The sequence below is a fragment of the Chelonia mydas genome, chromosome 6 (assembly GCF_015237465.2).
Source record: "Chelonia mydas isolate rCheMyd1 chromosome 6, rCheMyd1.pri.v2, whole genome shotgun sequence".
In the NCBI taxonomy this organism is placed as follows: domain Eukaryota; kingdom Metazoa; phylum Chordata; order Testudines; family Cheloniidae; genus Chelonia; species Chelonia mydas.
The window spans coordinates 90,760,131-90,780,250 of NC_051246.2; the positions used below are offsets into that span (position 1 = coordinate 90,760,131).

Here is a 20,120-nt window from a genome sequence, read left to right on the forward strand (position 1 = left end):
GCAGAGAGGTCAGGAAGGATGAAGAAAAAAAGAGAATGAGGGTCAGCTGAGAGGTGATTGCTTAACCCCCCCAGGGAAGGCAGGTTCTGCCCCAGGCTGGGTTGTAGAATAATGCCTGCTGTGCAATTTTACATTTTAACTGAAAACCATTTTATTTTGTCATTTTTTGTTCTGAGTTTGAAAAAAGGAAGGAATGAGAAAGTGTTGTACGAGTATCAAATGTGTTTCTCCCTCAAATTCTTAGGGCATGGCTACACTGGAAATTTCAAAGCGCTCACGCGGCAGCACGTTGAAGTGCGAGCGTGGTTGCGCGTGAGTGCTGGGAGAGAGCTCTCCCAGTGCTCCTGGTAATCCACCTACACTAGCGCTTTAAAGCGCTCAGACTTGCTGCGCTCAGGGGGGTGAGCCAGCAAGTTAGAGCGCCATAAAATGTAAGTGTAGCCAAGCCCTTAGGGTTTTAGCTGTACCCAAGCCAATTCCAGAACAAAGAACAAAACTGAATCTACAGAGTCCATAAAGTAAACAATTATTGTCATGATTTGTATTATTCACTGGGCACCACTGTATGCTCAGAACTGTTCAGAATATGCCAGAAAATGTAGTCTCTGAGCCAATTCATATAAAATGAGTAGCCTTGGAAAAGATGGCTCAGATGTTTAAGTATGAAGTGTATAGTTATTGAGCACATTAGTATCTATGAGTGGAGGTGCTGATGGCAATAGAAGTTTTACATGATTAAGGACTAGAAAATCTGACCCTACAACTTTCTTTCAAGAGGAAGAGCTGCCCAGAGCACCTGTGCCTATTTATTTTCCTTTCCTGCCTGCAGTGGTACCGATATACCTCGCAAGTCTCAACGTTTTTCTCAACTTTAAAATGTGGAATTTTCTTGGGGTTTGGTTTTAAATATTCTCCTGTCAGAACTGCAACTACATCACTGCAGCGCTGTGTTTAAGAGCTTTCTGGAAAGTAACTCACCTTTAATAGAAGTGAAAGCACCGTTGCCAATTCCCATTATTTTGTTATGAGTCTCATGATAATTATTTCCCTTAAAGCCCCAGCTCCTGGAGTCAAGTGGGGCGATTTTAGGCATCATTCTTAAAGAAAAATGAAGTTTCTAACCCTTGTGGCTGTGGAGAAAGCTTCAAAATGTGACCCAGGTGCACCCAAAAGGCTCAAAAAGCAGAAGGCAAATAAAAAGAACACCAAATCTATTATTTTTACATAATCTCATGATTTTTGGTCAGTCTGAGTCATGATTTGTGAACATTTGTGGTTGGCAATATTGTGAAAGGACTTGAAAGTGTCAGTTTCACTCCTGTCTAAGGTCAGTTTCAAGTTTATTATTTGTAGTGGGGTAACACCACTACTACTGCTAGAGCCCAGGCAGGTATAAACTCACAGGGCCTTGCCCTAGTAGGATGTTTTAAAAAATTAAATGATCTTTTCCAAGCGTGATGAACTGCAAAAGAGTGATAGAAAGTAACCTGGATTTTTCTATAATTGTTTCAGTTGTTGTATTCAAGAGTTAGTAACGAAGTAAGAATATACATTAAAATTTTAAACCTAACCAGTGTCCCTTAAGTGACTTGACACAAGATGTCAGAACATATTAGTATTAGAGTTGAGTAGGTCTAATATTTATTTTTCTTTCTTTCTATAGGAATTAGATACAATGCTCCTGCCAGATAATAATTTGTAACTTATTATCTGCAAAAAACTAGTTTTCATATGCCCAAGTAGCCCCGGGAATCATGGGTAAAGTTGCCTCCTCCCACCAAAAAATCTGAAATGGTGCCCCTGCAACACTTGAGCTATAATTCAGGTTAATTTTCAGTGAAGCCAAGCCCGCAGGCAGTGGAGTTGTGATTGCTAAACAGTTGTGAAACTCAAGCTAACAGTTCGTGGCTGCTAAGAAACCACAAGCACTGTAATCTGAATGCTGTCCCCATAGTGATGGAATTAAGGGTTCAAGGCTTTGTCTATGGTTCTCAGCTCGCCTCCCAGGCTGACCTCCCGGACACTGAGCTTCACCAGACTGGAGACCCGTCTCCCAGGGAAGGTGTAGTTAGGGCGCCCCGAGGGCAGCGATAAACGCAGAGACGGCCGGGCACGTTGCGGGGAAGCAACCCCCGCATGGGAGAGAGCAGCTGAGAGGAAGGGTGGAAACCTTGCCCGCGACAGGACCCAGAAGGCGCCAAGGCGGTGGCTTCCAGGCTGTTGTTCCTCCCCCGCCCGCTCGCCTGCCCCCCCCGCCCAACAAGATGGAGGCCGATAGCCTTCCTCTGAGCGGTGCTCTAGCTCCTCTTTGCCCCTCTCTTTTGTCCAAGCAGACATGAGGGAAGAAGAGATCAGGGTTTCAGCGACGCTCTAGTCCCAGTTAGTTCACCTTTCTATTGTCCGTGTTGTTCCGCCGGTGCCCGGCCATCTTATAGCCCAGGCTGATCGGTGGGTGGCGCTCTAACTTCAGCGAGCCCCTCTCTATGGTCTAGGCTGGGGGCACTCTAACTTCCTGCACGGCACTCTTCTGTCCCGGAGGTCCAACGAGCCTCGCTACGCAGGCACTGTGCGTCGCACGCGCTGCTGCTGTCGCCACTCGCCGCGGCCTGTGGAAGCTCCGATCTCCGCTTCGGCCGCCGCCTCAGACCCGGCCCCGCCATGTATCCGGCCTGGGGCCTGTACGGGGCGGCGGGGCACTACCCGCCGCCCCCCACCTCGATACCGCCCCCGCCGCTGCCCGTCCCCCCGCCCGTGATGCCCCCCTCCGTCCCGCCGCCGAACTACCCGCCCCCGGGCCCCGGTGTGGCCCCCGCGCCCGGGGCCTCGGGCTTCCTGAGCCTGCAGGAGCAGCACCTGGCCCAGCTGCAACAGCTGCAGCAAATGCACCAGAAGCAGATGCAGTCGGTGCTTCTGGGGGGTCCCCCGCCCGGGCCGCCGCCCCCGGGCCTGCCCCCTCCGCCTCTCCCCGGCTCCTTCACCGACTGGCCGCCGCCGCCAGTGCCTCCCCCCGTCCGCAGCTACCAGAAGCAGTTCAAGCACCGCGAGCCGCCCCCGCCGCCCCCACCCCGGGACCCCCAGGTCTGCAAGCCCCCGGCTCCCCCCCTGCCCCGAGAGCATGAGACCCTCCAGCCGTCTCAGCCCCACAGCGACTGGGAGCACCTGCCTTCTTCCCCAGTGCCCATGGACATGGAGCTGTCCTCTCCGCCACAGTCGCCCCTGCCGCCTGAGCAGGCCTATCCACCCCCTTCGCAGGCCTATATCCCCCCAGCCCAGTCTGAACCCTATATTCCCCCAGCCCAGCCACCCCCTTCCCAGTCCCCTCCGCCCCAGTCTTATTTGTCCCATTCTCAGCTCTCCCAGCCACCACCACCGTCCTATTTAGAGCCCCCTCCACCAACTGCCCCTCAATCCTATTTACCCTCCTCCCAATCCTATCAGACACATTCTCAGTCTTACTTGTCCCCTTCCCAACCATCCCTTTCCCAACCAGCACAGTCTAGTTTGACACCATCCCTTTCTCAGTCTAAATCTCACTTTACTGCATCCCAGTCATCCTTGCCCCCTTCCACTCCTGCTCAGCAAGAGGCAGTGCAGAGTGCTGCTAAGGACACCAGTGACAGTTCTGACCAGCACAGCACCCCACAGCCAGACCCTTCCACTATGACCCCCCAGGTAAGAACAAACTGTCCAGCCTGTGCTTTGGTGCCAAGCGTGGCTCCAGTTTGGAAAAGGTAGTGATGGGAACTGATCATTTACAGATGTAGTGTGGGTTGTAAAGATGCTCAACTAAAGACAGATAAAATAGAGAAACAATAAACGAATTTGTTTAAATAAAACAAAATTTTTGGCTTCAGCTCACAAAAGCCAGGAATGGTACAGATGAGACTAAAATTCCATAAACTCCAGTTGAATGTACATTTTGTATCCTCAAAAAGAAAAGGAGTACTTGTGGCACCTTAGAGACTAAAAGTACTCCTTTTCTTTTTGTGAATACGGACTAACAGGGCTGCTACTCTGAAACCTGTCATTTTGTATCCTGTAGTAGTTGGTTTTCAAGAGCCAGCAGTTCCCAAGCACAATGGGATGTTTCAGCCTTGACTGAACTTTATCCCCTTACTGGATTTTTCAGACTTTTAGGGCCCCGATCGTGCAAAGTACATTGTGCAGATGAACTGCACGGATCCCTATTGACTTCATTGGGCCCTCCATACCAATGCAGCAGTCCACTGGTATTTTGTAGGATTGCCACCTGGTTTTGTTTTGTATAGTTTCTTGTTTTGATTTTTCTCTTACAGTAATATTTTTTCAGTTGTTTATGAACACAAATGCTATAACAGTGCAAATTGGCCATACCTTCAATAGTTAAGGTTACAAAAGTATTTCCATTATAGACCGTAGATGCCTGTTTGTTCAGTTTTCAGAAATAGTCAGACTTTGGCCTAAATGTGTTCATGCTTGATCTCTTCCTAAAGGTGAACTTTTATGAAGCACTTGAGGAAAGTCTTTTCAAAAGTTTTTGAATTTGGTGGGAGTGAAAAATATACTTTTTACTGTTAAAAACACTTATGTCGTAGGTGGGCACTTCTATAACGTTATTGATAGGCACTAGCTGGTTTTTTACTTCTATAGAAATGGGGACTCCTCTTGTATTAATTTTTTCTTTAATCTCCCTCCCCTCAAAACAAAATAGTAAATTAGATGTAGATTCAGTATTCTCGTTCAATAACTGAGCACTCAAAGTGCTGGATTTTAGGAGGTTGAATATTAAATGTTAACATGCTCCCCCTCGCTTTGTTGCTATCCATTATGATAGTGTCTGTAATTTCATTAAGCTATACTATTTTTAAAATAATACAATACAATAATTATTTTGACAACCATACATACATCTGAAAGAACATAGTCATAATTAATGAATTATTGCAATGCATACTTAGGGGAGCAGAGTTGTGACTGAATAAACACTGCTACCTTTTGCATTTTCTGATTTTTTGCCCTAACTTTGCATTGTAGTTTACTGAATTTGATACAATACAAAATTAAATGTTAATTTAAAAAGAAAGTGGTACCTAAAGGGTCGTAAAGATTGAACATTGAAATAGTATAACTTCTATTGATCTGCGGAAGAAGAGTTATGGAATCTTTCTCTTTTTTAATTAATGACAATCTAGTCTAGGCAGAAGATAATTTTCTGATTATCTCCTGTAGTAACAGTGTCCATAGCCAAACAGAATGCTGCTTTCCCCCCTCCCCCCACATATTCAGTAGATTATGCAAGAAATTGCAATTTGTCATTTGTAATTCTTTGTTATATTATTTGTCTTCCACTGTGTAACATTGACAGATCTCTGTGTGTGATTTTGGTTTAGAGTCCCATGCCATGTGACACATTTTGCAGCACAGTCTAACACAATGAAAATAAGGTTCCTGTGTCTCCTTATGGCAAGGTATATCTTTTCAGAAACACTTAAGCCAGTGGTTCTCAAACTTTTGTACTGGTGATCCCTTTCACATAACAAGCCTCTGAGTGTGACCCCCCATCCCTCTTATAAATTAAAAAAACTTTTTTATATATTTAAAACCATTATAAATGCTGGAGGCAAAGCAGGATTTGGGGTGGAGGCTGACAGCTCGCAACCCCTCCCCCCCTTGTAATAACCTCGTGACCCCCTGAGGGGTCCCAACTGCCAATTTGACAACCCCTGACTTAGGCAATGTCTACACTACCATTTATGTTAGTATAATTTATGTCTTTCAGGGATGTGAAAGAACCACTCCCCTGAGTGACATAAGTTACACTCACATAAGTCGCCGGGAGAGCTTCTGCCACTGACATAGCTACCGCTGCTCATTGGGGGTGGTTTCATAATGACGACAGGCAAGCTCTCTCCTATCAGCATAGAGAGGCTACACGAGAGAGCTTACAGCGGCGCAACTGCATCGGTACAGCTGTGCCACTGTAAGCTCTCTAGTGTAGACATAGCTTTAATAAGTGAAGTATCTACCAAAATTTATTTATAGCATGCCGTTCACTTTGGTATCTGGGTGCATATTCTGTTGAAAATTAAACAAAGATTATGTACATTTTCCCATGAAGAATACCTAAGCTTCACAGCCCTGTGTTCTGGGCTGCTGTATTGTTTTCCTTATCCTTGCTTATCATCTCTGTTATTTTCTTCCATGAGCATCACCAGGCTTTTTTTTTTTTTTTTTTTTTATTACCATCCTGGGGAAGAACTTGCTGCATAAATAGATGGGTCTTGCATTATGCAGTAAAGGCTCTCAGATTCATCCTGATATTTTGTAGTGACCAAGACCCCCAAGTTTTTCACCCTGGACTCTGGCAGTCACACTGCTTGCATAGAGTCTTGCTGTCCTGGTGGGCCATTAAAGGACAGAAAACTGAGGACTAGGTCCTTGAAATGGATACAGAACTAAATGGAGAGTCAGTGGAACAAATGGTATGTTGACATGATGCACTTCTTTAGTTTTCTTTGTTTGAGTTAGGCTGAGGCTGCTGTATGTTATACCAGGTGGAGCTTCTGTGTGACCTTCACAATTGGGCATTTGGTAGAAGTTGTGTTGTGGTAATTTAATCTAACCAGAAGGTGATGATATCTATTTCACTGTGGTGAGATCCTCCCTGAGAGGAACAGGTATAAACCAATGATACTCAGACTGCAGCTCTCTAATGTGTCTCCTGGGACTCTTTGCAGCATGTGATATTAAAACACTGTGTGAGTTGTTAATTAACCAATCAGGGATACTTTTACTATGTTATTAACCAAATTAAGTTATCAACTTGCACTGTGAACTCCGCTGTGAAAATAATATATATTTATGTATAATTTAATATTTTCTTTGTCATACTCTTTAAATATGAATAGCACTATAGTAAATGAAACAATTAATTCACACTACTGTAGCTCTTTTGGGTACTGTTGGTAGCTAATTTGGCTCCTGAACGACTTGAGGTCTCAGTATCACTGGTATAAACCATTGGTTAGTGAAGGATGGAAGAAGAAGCTCCTTGTTATTGTTGCATTCCTTGTGTATAGGAGTAACAGTGATTGCAGTAGGACTCCGAGAATAGTTAACACCTTGACACTGGGAGAGTAGAAGCCCTCAGTCAAAGATGAGGACTTAAGTTCCCACCATCTCTTTGAAATGTATCCTTCACCAGTATTTCCTCTGTTTTGCTCAGTCTGAGCTTTAGACATCTGTTTTTCACCCATTCACTTTTTTCAGGGCTTGTCTATGCTACCCGCCGGATTGGCGGGCAGTAATCGATCCAGCAGGGGTCAATTTATTGCATCTAGTATAGACACAATAAATCGACCGCTGAGCGCTCTCCCATCGACTCCGGTATTCCACCAGAACAGAAGTGCAAGCGGAGTCGATGGGAGAGTGTCAGCTGTCGACTTACTGCAGTAAGTAGATCTAAGTATGTAGCTGAAGTTGTATATCTTACATCGACCCCACGCGGTAGTGTAGACAAGCCCTCAGTCAGATGCTGGGACATAAAGTGGTTCTCGCTTCATGTGCTGTGAAGGAGATTTACAGCTGAGTGTCATCATATTGGTGGTATTGGAGCCTATGTGGTATGACCTCTCCTAGAGATTAATCTATATATTGAGAAGGAGAGGAGATAGGATGAGTTCACAAGTGACTAGGTTTTCAGGGCAGAAGAGCAGTTGTCTATCATGACTGTCATCTTTTATTTATCTATGTCACAGCCATCACTATTTTATAAAATCATGTTATGTGACATCTCTTTGAAAGGAATGTTTAAATCCAGCTTAGTGCTGTTCTGCATGCCTCTGCTAAGTCTTGAATGCAAAAGCAACTCCTAATGCAACATGGAGTTGAAGGCTGCTGAGAGATCCCATGCTGTAAGTATGGATGTTTGTCCTCCACCCATAGCCATGAGAGCTTCTCTATGTCGTATCCTGATCTGAATCCTGATTTTCAGGATATTGGCAGAGGTCAATGGCTGGATCTAGAATGATACCATCTCCTATCATAGACATATAGTCCCCAAAATGTCATTTTAGAGAAGTGATTTTCTGCATAGATCTGCTCTTTAAATTCGTCCATTTCACAGCTCACTGCTAGAAATAGGCTCTTCTAATTCAGGCATAAGATATATGGGTGGAGGAAGTTTGCACTGCACATGCTTATTTTATACCTATTTTGAAGATGAATTGGAAACTTTAGTCTTAAGGAATCTCATCGGGCACCATTCACCAATGCTGAATTCATACCTGCATTTAAAAATAAACTCTTGTTCCTGGTAGCTTCTCTGCTGTTCCCATGCTGGATTTTCAGAAGTGGCTCTTCTTGCCAGTGTGTGGGTAGCAAAGATGAACAGGAAGAGTATGAAAGATGTGGCACAGTCACAGATTCTCAAAAGAGGGGAAATTGCTAATTGAGCTTGTGTTTTCATAGGCCGCACCATTCCATGAGCTTTAGGATAAGCTTTTCCATATCCTCACTTTATGGCTATAAAATACCAATCTCTGTCCCCTGTATTTTGCTAGTGTTCTTATAAAAGCTATATAAATTCTCTTGATGAATGGGATTTCGGTATACATTTTTAGTAAACATTCAGTATTCTGAATTTATAAAGTTAGAATTTAGTTCCTTTTGTATCTTATTTTAAATCTGAGCTCATGGCATTTCATTGAGTTTTTAGTGTGTGCGCAGATTATAGAACCATAATCACTAGGAAGTTTCTTCCAACTTTATCCTTGATATTTGGGCTCGGCAATGAAAATCCTGATGAAGTATAATTTATTGAGCTACCTACTATTTTGAAAATGTATAAAAACATTTGAGAGCTGAGCTATTCCTTGTCATTATTTCAACCTGGAGGAGATGAATGCTACTTGGTTACAAAACCTAGAAAAGGGGATTTATAATGGATAATATATATCCATTTGTCTATGTGTGACACACATGGAGAAAGTGAAGATCTTGGGAAACTCTCCAGCAGAGGAAATTCTTCAGAGAAAGTCTAAATGTCAGAATATGCCATCAGACCTTGTGGAACCATGTTCCAAAGAACAGGCCTTTCAGCTATAAAGCACCTGTACTTTGAACATATTTAAAGATGAGGACTTAATGCTAGGAGTTTGACTATCTCCGTAGCTGGTCTTGTCTTATTTCTGGCGTCCCCATCTGGTTACCTTGCAGCTCCCAGATGCCCGTGAGGTTAGAAGACAGCTTTTTATAATCTGAACTCAAGATATTGTTTTCTGTCTGATTGGTTGTTTGTCCCAGTCTCCTTCCACATCTCTCCCTCACAGTTTCTCTGCTGCCATCCTCACTCTTCCTGCTCTCCATAGTCGTCTCCATTTATCCCTTCCCTTTCTTTCCTCTGTGCATTTCTTCCTTCAGTGTCCTTCTGCCCCCTTTCCTTTTCCCTGTTCCATGGCTCCTACCAATTCTCCTCATCCAACTTTTCCATTATCCTACCCCATCTGAGCTCCATAATAAATACATATACCAAGTTGTTAATAAAATAATGAAATGGAATTAACAAGTCCATTCACTCCAATCCCTTAGCTCATATGTTGAACACCTTCCTCTCCTTTCTGTTTTTTGCCTTCTTCGGTTTTAAGTTCTTTGGGATAGGAACTGCATCTTCCTTCATGTCTGTATAGCACCTAGGACAGTCGTGCCTGAAACCTGATAAGGGGTTTTGACCTATTGCTTCTCTGTAATGATGGTAGAGAAGTGAGTTATCACTATGAAACAGGCATAAACACTTCTCTGGAGACTGTTTTCTCTGCCAGATTTCAGTGATTATCTTGGTGGGTTATCTTTATCTGTTTTTGTCTATTAAACCTGGTTGCTACTGTAATTCTCACAAACTTTTTGTATATTATAGGAACAGCAACAGTACTGGTACCAGCAACACTTGCTAAGTCTGCAGCAGAGGGCAAAAGCACATGCACAGGGACAGCAGCAACCGAAGGGTCCAGGAATAATAGTGAAGGATGCACCTGAGCAGAGAATACAGCAAGAAGAAGGGAAAGTGATTGCTCCTAATCAGCAGTCTGACCCGCCTTCACTTAACGAGCCCCTCATACCAGCTTCCAAGAAAGAGGAGCCTCCTGTCTCATCTACTGAACCTAAGGTATGCTATGCAAAGATGCTACTCCTTATGGGACATTCATTCATTCAAAAAAAAAAAAAGTTTTCCTCCTGCCTGGGTCTGAATAATAATACCTAGACTTTAGATAGTGCTTTTCATCAGTAGATCTCAAAGCATTTTGCAAAGAAGGTCAGTATCATTATCCCCATTTTACATGTGGGGAAACTGAAGTACAGAAGGCAAGTAAGGTAAGTGGGATCATCCAGCAGGCCAGACACACATCTCTTGAGTCCAATAGACCCCAAACCTCTTGAGTCCAAGTCTAGTGATCTATTCACTAGGCCATATTGCCTCCCAATTAATAGACTTTACAGTTGGGAAAGACAGGTCTGGGTACACATCTCCCTGGTCTGGCAGGTTTGGAACTAGTAAAATCTTTTTCAGGGACAAGCTGCTTCCTCAGTTTTGTTAGGTGATGAGTAGGGTCTCTTTGCATTTACAGAGTCCTTCTCCTACAGATTTGAAAGACTTCTGCATTTGGGACCCATGCTCCCTGCCATGGTGAAGTGAATAGTGTTCAGAGATTATGAACCATATTTGTCTCTAATGCCAGTAGGTCAGATGACATATCTCAGAAAAAGTGAATTATTTTAAAGAAAAGAGGATAAGGGAAATGAATGAATTACTGTAGTCCCAATTGGCTAATCTCGTGCTCCCTAGTTCCTTAACCTGAAATCCCTGAATGACTTTTCCTTGTTAGCGTTCAAGATTTTTACCTCTGTCCCTCTGTATGATTTGCTCATCCTACTTGCTGAATTGGAAGGTATTAGTACCTTTCCCCTTTGCAGCTGCATGTATACATCTTGCAGTCAGGATTAGAGATGTGCCTGAGCTAGTACCCCACATTCAATCTAATGCCTCTATCACCAAGACATGCATCTGAACTTAATAGCTCAGGCCTGAACCAGAATACTAAATCCAAACACACCAGAATTTTGGCATAGTTTGGATTTTGATTTAATTAATCATTCCAATTTTTAGCTGAGATGCATATTACTTTCCTGTTAAGTGCTGGAAAGGAGAGTGGTGATTTTGCCTTCCACTCCAGACCTTGAAAGATAATGATTCCTTTGTTAAAGAGTGGGGTCATAGTCTGTGCCAAATAGCCAAGAAGTTTTGCCCAAAAACGTTTCTGCCCATTTGCATAGTGATGGTTTTTACTTAGAATATGCAGGCAAATTCTCTCAAATCTGATTTTTGGCTTGAACTATTCCCCTTATTGAAGAAGATAAACAAAATCATCTATTCTGATAGTGTCACAGAAAGTCAGAACACCAAAATTCAGGATCACAGAATTATTAACTGCCATGAAACTTCTGTGAATTTGGTTATGCTTAAGAACATAAGAGTGGCCATACTGGGTCAGACAAAGGTCCATCCAGCCCAATATCCTGTCTATCAACAGTGGCCAATGCCAGGTGCCCCAGAGGGAGTGAACCTAACAGGTAATGACCTAGTCTCTCCTGCCATCCATCTCCACCCTCTGACAAACAGAGGCTAGGGACACCATTCCTTACCCAAAAGTAAGCTTGTTTAGGTGTTGTGCTTGAATGAGCTTTCCCTTAGTTATAATAATTTTATTTATCTTTAGCTGAATATTGAACCTCCTGAGGACTCTGAGGAAGATTTGAGGTTGCAGCAGTTGCAGGTGGCAGCAGCTCAGTGGCAGCAGCATCCACACCATCGAGTTGGCTTTCAGTATCAGAGAATAATGCAGAAGCATGCCCAACTGCAACAGATCCTACAGAAGTACCAGCAGATTATACAACAGCCACCACCCCCACAGGTTAGTCATTGAGAAACTGGCATTTGGTATACCTCTTGGATGATGTAACACTCATGGTCTGATAAGAAGTATGTAGTACAATAATTTCTTCTGGCTGACTTGTTTGCCTTGCTCTCTCATTAATCGTTGTTCATGGGCAAAGACTTAGCTTCCCCCTTCCCTGAGAAGTTACTTTCCAGTCTCAGTTGAAGAGTAACAAGAATATTTAGAGATGTTGATGGGAGCAGTTTCATATGAGGCATAATTAAAAAGACTATTTATTGACATGGGATACAATTCTCAAAATCGTCTAAGGAGCACTGTAGGCTCCTAAGAGCCTGTTACTTTTGAAAATGGGACCTAGGTGTCTTTGAAAATTTTACAGTAGGACAGCTTAGTTTAGAAAAGAAAAGGTTACTTAAAATGGCAGGAACAGAAAGAGCTGGTTGGGTGCCCTTATTTACTGTGTCCTCCAATACAAGAAAAAGAGGATATTCAAAAAGACAATGTAAAAGCCAAAATAAATGAAATATTTAGGTAAAGTATAACTAATAATGGAACTCACTGCCAAAGGATATTATTGATATTAATAGATTAGTAAGATTAAAAATAGATTAGACATCTATCAGAATAGCCAATTCAGATAAAACTAATTGTTGTAAATCTTCATGCTTCAGAGTATAAGAGTATTGCTAGCTGGGGTCACTAGGATGGTGTTGGGTAATTAAGTAGATCATGGGATTGTTGGGAGTTAGGGGAGAGCCTGTGCCTTCCCAGTTTCTTTGCAAGAGGGGCAGTATTCGCCCTTAAAAAACTCCAAATTATTATAGTAGCACTTAGAGACTCCAACTAAGATTGAACCCCCATTGTGCTAGGAGTGTTATGTACACCTGGTGAGAGATACTCTTTGCTTGAAAGAATTTACATTCTAAATAGACAAGACAGACCAGACAAAGAGTAAGAAGTGAAACAGGCACTGAGAGGGAAAGTAACTCACTCAAGGTCACATAGCAGGTTTGTGAGAGAGCTGGGAACAGAATCCTGATCTCCTAATTCCCAGTCCAGTGCACTGTCCAGTGAACCACACTGTTTCTTTGTGTGAGTGAGTGAGATTTTTTGTTTGTTTTTTACAGCAGCTACAATCATGGAGTCCCAATCCTGATTGGATTCTCTGGTCATTACCACAATGCTGCTAATACGTCATTGCTCATTCTCAGAGACAAAATACAGGGCTAGAGTGGCAACTGGTTTGACCCAAACTGATTCAGACCTGGCTACATTGAACTGGATGGACCACTGATATAGCATTCCTATACTCCTTGACTGGTTATGACAATATTGAAAGGGGAGAGAGAAAAGATGATAATTAGGCCGTCACATTTTTTCTGGCACAGCTCTTAGTGAACCCTTATTGATTCATATTTTATACAAAATATACTGTTTTAATACTTTTTCATTTTATGTTGCAACAGTGTGACTCTCAATGAATAATATGTATTGTGTGGGTATTTGCCACTCCTAGCACTCAAGGATCTGAAAGTCATTAGATAAAGGAAAAGTATATTGGAGACAGTAGTCCCAAGGAAATCTTGGTGAAGGAGACAGGTAAAATAATCTGCACATGGTTCCTAGTGTAGTACATTTTCATGATTTTACAAGGCAGGGTAAAGGAGACTTGCAGTTTGGCCACAGCAATTCAGATACAGATGTGGGTACAGATAAAATATATTGAATAATTAGTGACTGTTGTAGATTTATTCATAGATTCATAGATAGTAAGGTCAGAAGGGACCATTATGATCATCTAGTCTGGCCTCCTGCACAATGCAGGCCACAGAATTTCACCCACCCACTCCTGCGAAAAACCTCTCACCTATGTCTGAGCTATTGAAGTCCTCAAATCATGTTGTAAAGACTTCAAGGAGCAGAGAATCCTCCAGCAAGTGACCCGTGTCCCATGCTACAGAGGAAGGCAAAAAGCCTTCAGGGCCTCTTCCAATCTGCCCTGGAGGAAAATTCCTTCCCGACCCCAAATATGGCGATCAGCTAAACCCTGAGCATATGGGCAAGATTCACCAGCCAGATACTACAGAAAATTCTTTCCTGGGTAACTCAGATCCCACCCCATCTAACATCCCATCACAGGCCATTAGGCCTATTTACGATGAATATTTAATTACCAAAACCATGTTATCCCATCATACCATCTCCTCCATAAACTTATCGAGTTTAATCTTAAAGCCAGATAGATCTTTTGCCCCCACTGCTTCCCTTGGAATGCTATTCCAAAACTTCACTCCTCTGATGGTTAGAAACCTTTGTCTAATTTCAAGTCTAAACTTCCTGGTGGCCAGTTTATATCCATTTGTTCTTGTGTCCACATTGGTACTGAGCTTAAATAATTCCTCTCCCTCTCCGGTATTTATCCCTCTGATATATTTATAAAGAGCAATCATATCTCCCCTCAACCTTCTTTTAGTTAGGCTAAACAAGCCAAGCTCCTTGAGTCTCCTTTCATAAGACAAGTTTTCCATTCATTGGATCATCCTAGTAGCCCTTCTCTGTACCTGTTCCAGTTTGAATTCATCCTTCTTAAACATGGGAGACCAGAATTGCACACAGTATTCCAGGTGAGGTCTCACCAGTGCCTTGTATAACGGTACTAAAACCTCCTTATCCCTACTGGAAATACTTCTCCTGATGCATCCCAAGACCTCATTAGCTTTTTTCACGGCCACATCACATGGGCAGCTCATAGTCATCCTATGATCAACCAATACTCCAAGGTCCTTCTCCGTTACTTCTAATTGATGCATCCCCAGCTTATAACTAAAATTCTTGTTATTAATCCCTAAATGCATGACCTTACACTTCTCACTATTAAATTTCATCCTATTACTATTACTCCGTTTACAAGGTCATCCGGATCCTCCTGTATGATATCCCGGTCCTTCTCTAAATTGGCAATACCTCCCAGCTTTGTATCATCCGCAAACTTTATTAGCACACTCCCACTTTTTGTGCCAAGGTCAGTAATAAAAAGATTAAATAAGATTGGTCCCAAAACCGATCCTTGAGGAACTCCACTGGTAACCTCCCTCCAGCCTGACAGTTCACCTTTCAGTAGGACCCGTTGTAGTCTCCCCTGTAACCAATTCCTTATCCACCTTTCAATTTTCATATTGATCCCCATCTTTTCCAATTTAACTAATAATTCCCCATGTGGCACCGTATCAAGCGCCGTATTGAAATCTAGGTAAATTAGATCCACTGCATTTCCTTTGTCTAAAAAATCTGTTACCTTCTCAAAGAAGGAGATCAGGTTGGTTTGGCACGATCTACGTTTTGTAAAACCATGTTGTATTTTGTCCCATTTACCATTGACCTCAATGTCCTTAACTACCTTCTCCTTCAAAATTTTTTCCAAGACCTTGCATACTACAGATGTCAAACTAACAGGCCTATAGTTACTCGGATCACTTTTTTTCACTTTCTTAAAAATAGCAATTCTCCAATCATACGGTACAACCCCTGAGTTTACAGATTCATTAAAAATTCTTGCTAATGGGCTTGCAATTTCGGGTGCCAATTCCTTTAATGTTCTTGGATGAAGATTATTTGGGCCCCCCAATTTAGTCCCATTAAGCTGTAGGTTAACTAGCTGTAGGTTATTACAAGCGTAATGAGAGATTGTTCTCTTTGTTTGTTTTGTTAGATAAACAAGTTTGATAAGTCCAAACTTGGAGGACTACTACAGTTTACTCAGCGTATACCTGGTTTAGTGTTCCAGGTGGTGCTCTCGAATGTGAAGGAAAGTGCATTTAAATTGAATTGCTTTGTGCTTGGAGAAACAAATTGAAGAGCTTGGGAAACAAGGCTGCTTGCTACATATATTAGAATATTTGTGGATTGATTTGTGATTCAGTAGGGATGGAGGATATTCTAGTAATAGCCCCAAATAGTTTGGTTGTATGCAGAAGTAATCTGTTGCTAATTATACTCTCCCCACTCCCGGTCCTCCCACCTAGAGTGATGTGGGCTTTTTGTATGGAAGTTTTTGCCCTTATCTATCACTAAAATGTATAGGTTGGAGATATACCAGACAGGATATGTTTGCTTCTGTTTCTGTGTAACTCTTCTCTCAAGCTTCTGTTTAACCTGAAGATTGGGCAGAGGGTGATATTCAAGCATGTGGCTTCAGAAGGAACTAAAAATGTATTCTGCAGCATTTGTATCTCTCTTTCTTGCAGACAATGTCAGTGGATATGCAGCTGCAGCATTATGAGACGCAGCAGAAACAGTTTCAACAACTTCACAAAGAGTGGGAGCGTGAATTCCAAGGATGGCAGGATCAACTTCAGACCTATCCTCACAAAGATCAGCTTCAGGAGTATGAGAAACAGTGGAAAACATGGCAGGGACAGATGAAAGCTACTCAGTCCCATCTGCAGGAGAAAGTGAACTCACTTCGAAACATGAAGAATCAATACACTGGGAATGTTGCATTGCCACCTCCTTTTGTTCCATGCTCTCAAACCTCTCAAGGAGGCATGCCTGTTATGCCTCCATCTTTGCCTTCAGCCACCCCTCCGCAGGTTCCCCCACCTCTGTCTTCTGATCCTCAGTTGTCTAACTCATCTGAACCCCCAACGTCCAGTCTTCAGGTTTTCCAGTCCGCTAAGACAACCAGGCCAGCTCTTCTTCCTATTCCTGATTCTTTTGTATTTAAACTACTTGGCTCATCTGCAACTTTACCTTGTCATTCTGAAATAACTACATCTGCTGACTCTTCAGACCAAGGAAACTGTCAAGTTCATCTGGGTAAGCAAGCTGTACCATTTGTTTCTGTCTCATCTGAACCAGCATCTGGAGAACTGAAAACCTCTACTCCAGTATCTTCAACCTATGTACCCCCCACCTCCAACGTTCAAGATAAACCAGTGAGATCAGGTGGATTGCTTCCAGACCCACCCAGAGGCACATACTTCGAAGGACCAAGAGGTCCTAGGTAGGTCTTTTTCCTTTAGTTTACACACATCCTCATCTATACAGATTCTTTTACTGCTGTCATCACCAAAGTACTTATAGTGCCAGTTGTGCATTAAACAGTGTGAGGAAAATCTGTCACATGTGCTTCATTCTTTGTCTTCTCTCCCCAGGGGAAATTGTGGGTGCAGCATAGTGGGTTTTGTTTTGTGGGTTTTTGAAAATAAATTATGTGCACTGTTCACTGTGTTTATCTTATGCCTGGATGGTCTACACTTAAAATTTAGATTGACACTGAGGGGTGTGAAAAATTCAACCCCCCTGATCACTGTAGTTAAGTGGACCTAGCCCCCAGTGTAGATGTGGCTATGCTGATATAAATTTTTTTCTGTAGACCTAGCTACTGCTTACTGGGGAAGTGGATTATCTATGTGGATGAGAAAACCCCTTCTATTGGTATAGCAAGTGTCTATGTGGTGACTGTGCTGCTATAGTGCCCATAGTGTAGGGCATACCCTTAGTGAAAGCAAAGTCAGAGATGTGCTTTGCACTTGCGCATTATCTAGCCCAATTATCTAGGGTCACATCTTTCTAGCGAGATTGTCCTGTGTACCCTTGGGCATTATCTAGCCCATTATCTAGGGTCACATCTTTCTAGCGAGATTGTCCTGTGTACCCACACATCTCCATTCTGAAGCACATAGCGTCCCTTTTACAACTACAACAATTGCTCATATGGAAAAGAGGCAGAAAAATATTTCCTGTATTTTTAGTTTCTTTTAATGCAAGTTATCTGGAAACCTAGAGAAAAGCCAGTGCGATATGACAAGCTATCTCACCATAACCCCCTAGCAAGTGCTACGCTGATCCTCTGTCTTGGAGGACAGTTTGGAAACATCTATTTCAAAAATGTTTAAAGTTATCTGTAGGCGCAATCACAATACGTGCTCTTTTCCCTAGGTAGTACTTTAACTTAGGCATTGTGAAAGGAATTCAGGCAAGTATCCAACTATTATAGACTTGGAGCATCTAATACCTAACTACCAACAAATTAGATGCTGTTGTAAAATCAAGAAATAAAGTAGCTTGAATCCTAAACCCCAGCTACATTTTCTGATGAAGGGTGTGCCAAAGAGATGCCAGGGAAACTCAGAGCTGCTACTTTGCCTCACTATATTGGTAGGAAAAGGCTCTTTCATTCTTTGCTCTTTTCACCTCAGGGTTCCAGCACACTTACTGACTTTAGGTTTCGTAAGGCTAGTCTGCAACAAGAATCGCTACAGTGATGCAGCTATACCAATGTAGCTGCACCTATATAGCACTGCTAGTGCAGATGCTCTATGCTGACGGGGGAGAGCTCTCCCTCCAACACAATTACTCCACCTCCCCCAAGCGGCCGTAGTTATGTTGGAGGAGAGAAGTGCCTGTCTGCACTGGCGCTTAGGTCGGTGTAACTAATGTCACTTAGAGGTGTGGCTTTTTCACACCCATGGGTGACTTAAGTTATACCAAAGTGAGCGCTAGTGTGTACAAGCCCTTAAAAGAGTGGTGCTAGCTTTTCAGCTTGGAAAAGAGACGACCAAGGGGCGGTATGATAGTGGTCTATAAAATCATGACTGGTGTGGAGAAAGTAAATAAGGAAATGTTATTTACTCCTCATAACACAAGAACTAGTGGTCACCAAATGAAATTAATAGGCAGTAGGTTTAAAACGAGTAAAAGGAAGTATTTCTTTACACAGCGCATGATTAACCTGTGGAACTCTTTGACCAAGACTATAACAGCGTTCAAAAAAGAACTAGGTAAATTAATGGAGGATAGGTCCATCAATGGCTGTTGGCCAGGATGGACAGGGATGGTGTCCCAAGCCTCTGTGGCAGAGGCTAGGAATGGACAACAGGATGGATCACTTGATGATTATCTGTTCTGTTCATTCCCTCTGGGGCACATGGCATTGGCCACTGTTGGAAGACAGGATACGTGGCTAGATCGGGGCGGGCAAACTTTTTGGGCCGAGGGCCACATCTGGGTGGGGAAATTGTATGCAGGGCTGGGGCAGGGGGTTGGGGTGCGGGAGGGAGCGTGGGTGGGGGTGCGGTGTGCAGGAATGGGCTCAGGGCAAGGGATTGGGGTAGAGGAGGGGTGCGGAGTGCATGAGGGGGCTCAGGGAAGGAGGTTGGGGTGCAGGGGAGGTGCAGAATGCAGGAGGGAGCTCAGGGCAGGGGATTGGAGTACAGGGTGTGACGGGGCTCAGGGCAGGGAGTTGGGGTGCACGGTGCAGTAGGGGGCTCAGGGCAGGGAGTTGGGGTGTAGGAGGGGTGTGAGGTGCAGGCAGGGGGCTTAGGACAGGGATCCGGCCCACGGGCCATAGTTTGCCCACCCCTGGGCTAGATGGACCTTTGGTCTGACCCAGTATGGCCGTTCTTATGTTTGGTGTTACTTAGCTCCAATGGTTTAAAAAGGATGTGAGAGCACTGAGTGTTGGCCTTAGCTTTGAATTTCTTGATTATTGTTGGTTTGTATTATACCACAATGTTCATACATTTATATTTTGTTTCCTGTGTCTTTTGGGAAGGGAAAAAATTAATTTTTCAGGGTTTTTTTTTTGGACAGATGACCTCTTGAGTCAATGAACAATTAGACTTGTTTAAAAAATAAGATTTATTTTTAAAGGTACATTATGTAGCTGATCTGTGTAGTTTGGCCTAAGAGCTCATTTTAGGAATGGCTTATTCACACTTTAAGAGGTATCAAATCTGCAGCAATTGAAATCTGTTCTTTCTGATCGGTGGTCATGAATCTATATTTGGAAGGTTTACAATTCTGAAAATGTTGTTGCTTCTTCCACCAAACCATTTCTAGTCCTTGCAGGATATGTAGACTTCACAGTAATATCATTCTGTGTGCAATCATTTCCCATCACCTCCCATTTCACATCCAAAGTGATTGTTAGCAGCTGATATTTCAAACTTCTAGAGTTATAGATCAATCATTCATAATACTGAAAAGTTGCATTTCCCACAGTGTGTGTTTCCTCAATGCTAACAAGTAATTGTTTCCAACCCTGGTATTTTTTGAGAAACAAGATCCAGTAATTGATTGTTCTTGTAGTCTTCAACTGCCTTGTTTCTTTTTGCTTTTTTGCACTGGTTCAAGATTCAACATTGTAAGTTACAAACATCTGAGTAATGTGACTTTCATTTCCTTTTA

At 42.9% G+C, this 20,120-nt stretch overlaps 1 protein-coding gene across 3 annotated transcripts in view; it reads left to right on the forward strand.

Annotated features, from left to right (window-relative positions):
• The first annotated feature begins 2,510 nt into the window (after positions 1-2,510).
• Positions 2,511-20,120, forward strand: part of YLPM1 (YLP motif containing 1) — a 59,798-nt gene continuing 42,188 nt past the window's right edge. Inside the window, exons 1-4 of one of the 3 annotated variants that reach the window (XM_043548151.1) lie at positions 2,511-3,672; positions 9,893-10,141; positions 11,751-11,945; positions 16,175-16,932. In XM_043548151.1, the coding sequence (XP_043404086.1) occupies positions 2,659-3,672; positions 9,893-10,141; positions 11,751-11,945; positions 16,175-16,932 (2,216 nt within the window). In that variant the 5' untranslated portion in view covers positions 2,511-2,658. The remainder of the gene's footprint in view (positions 3,673-9,892; positions 10,142-11,750; positions 11,946-16,174; positions 16,933-20,120) is intronic. The other 2 variants (XR_006291428.1, XM_037900694.2) reach the window with 2 other exon arrangements.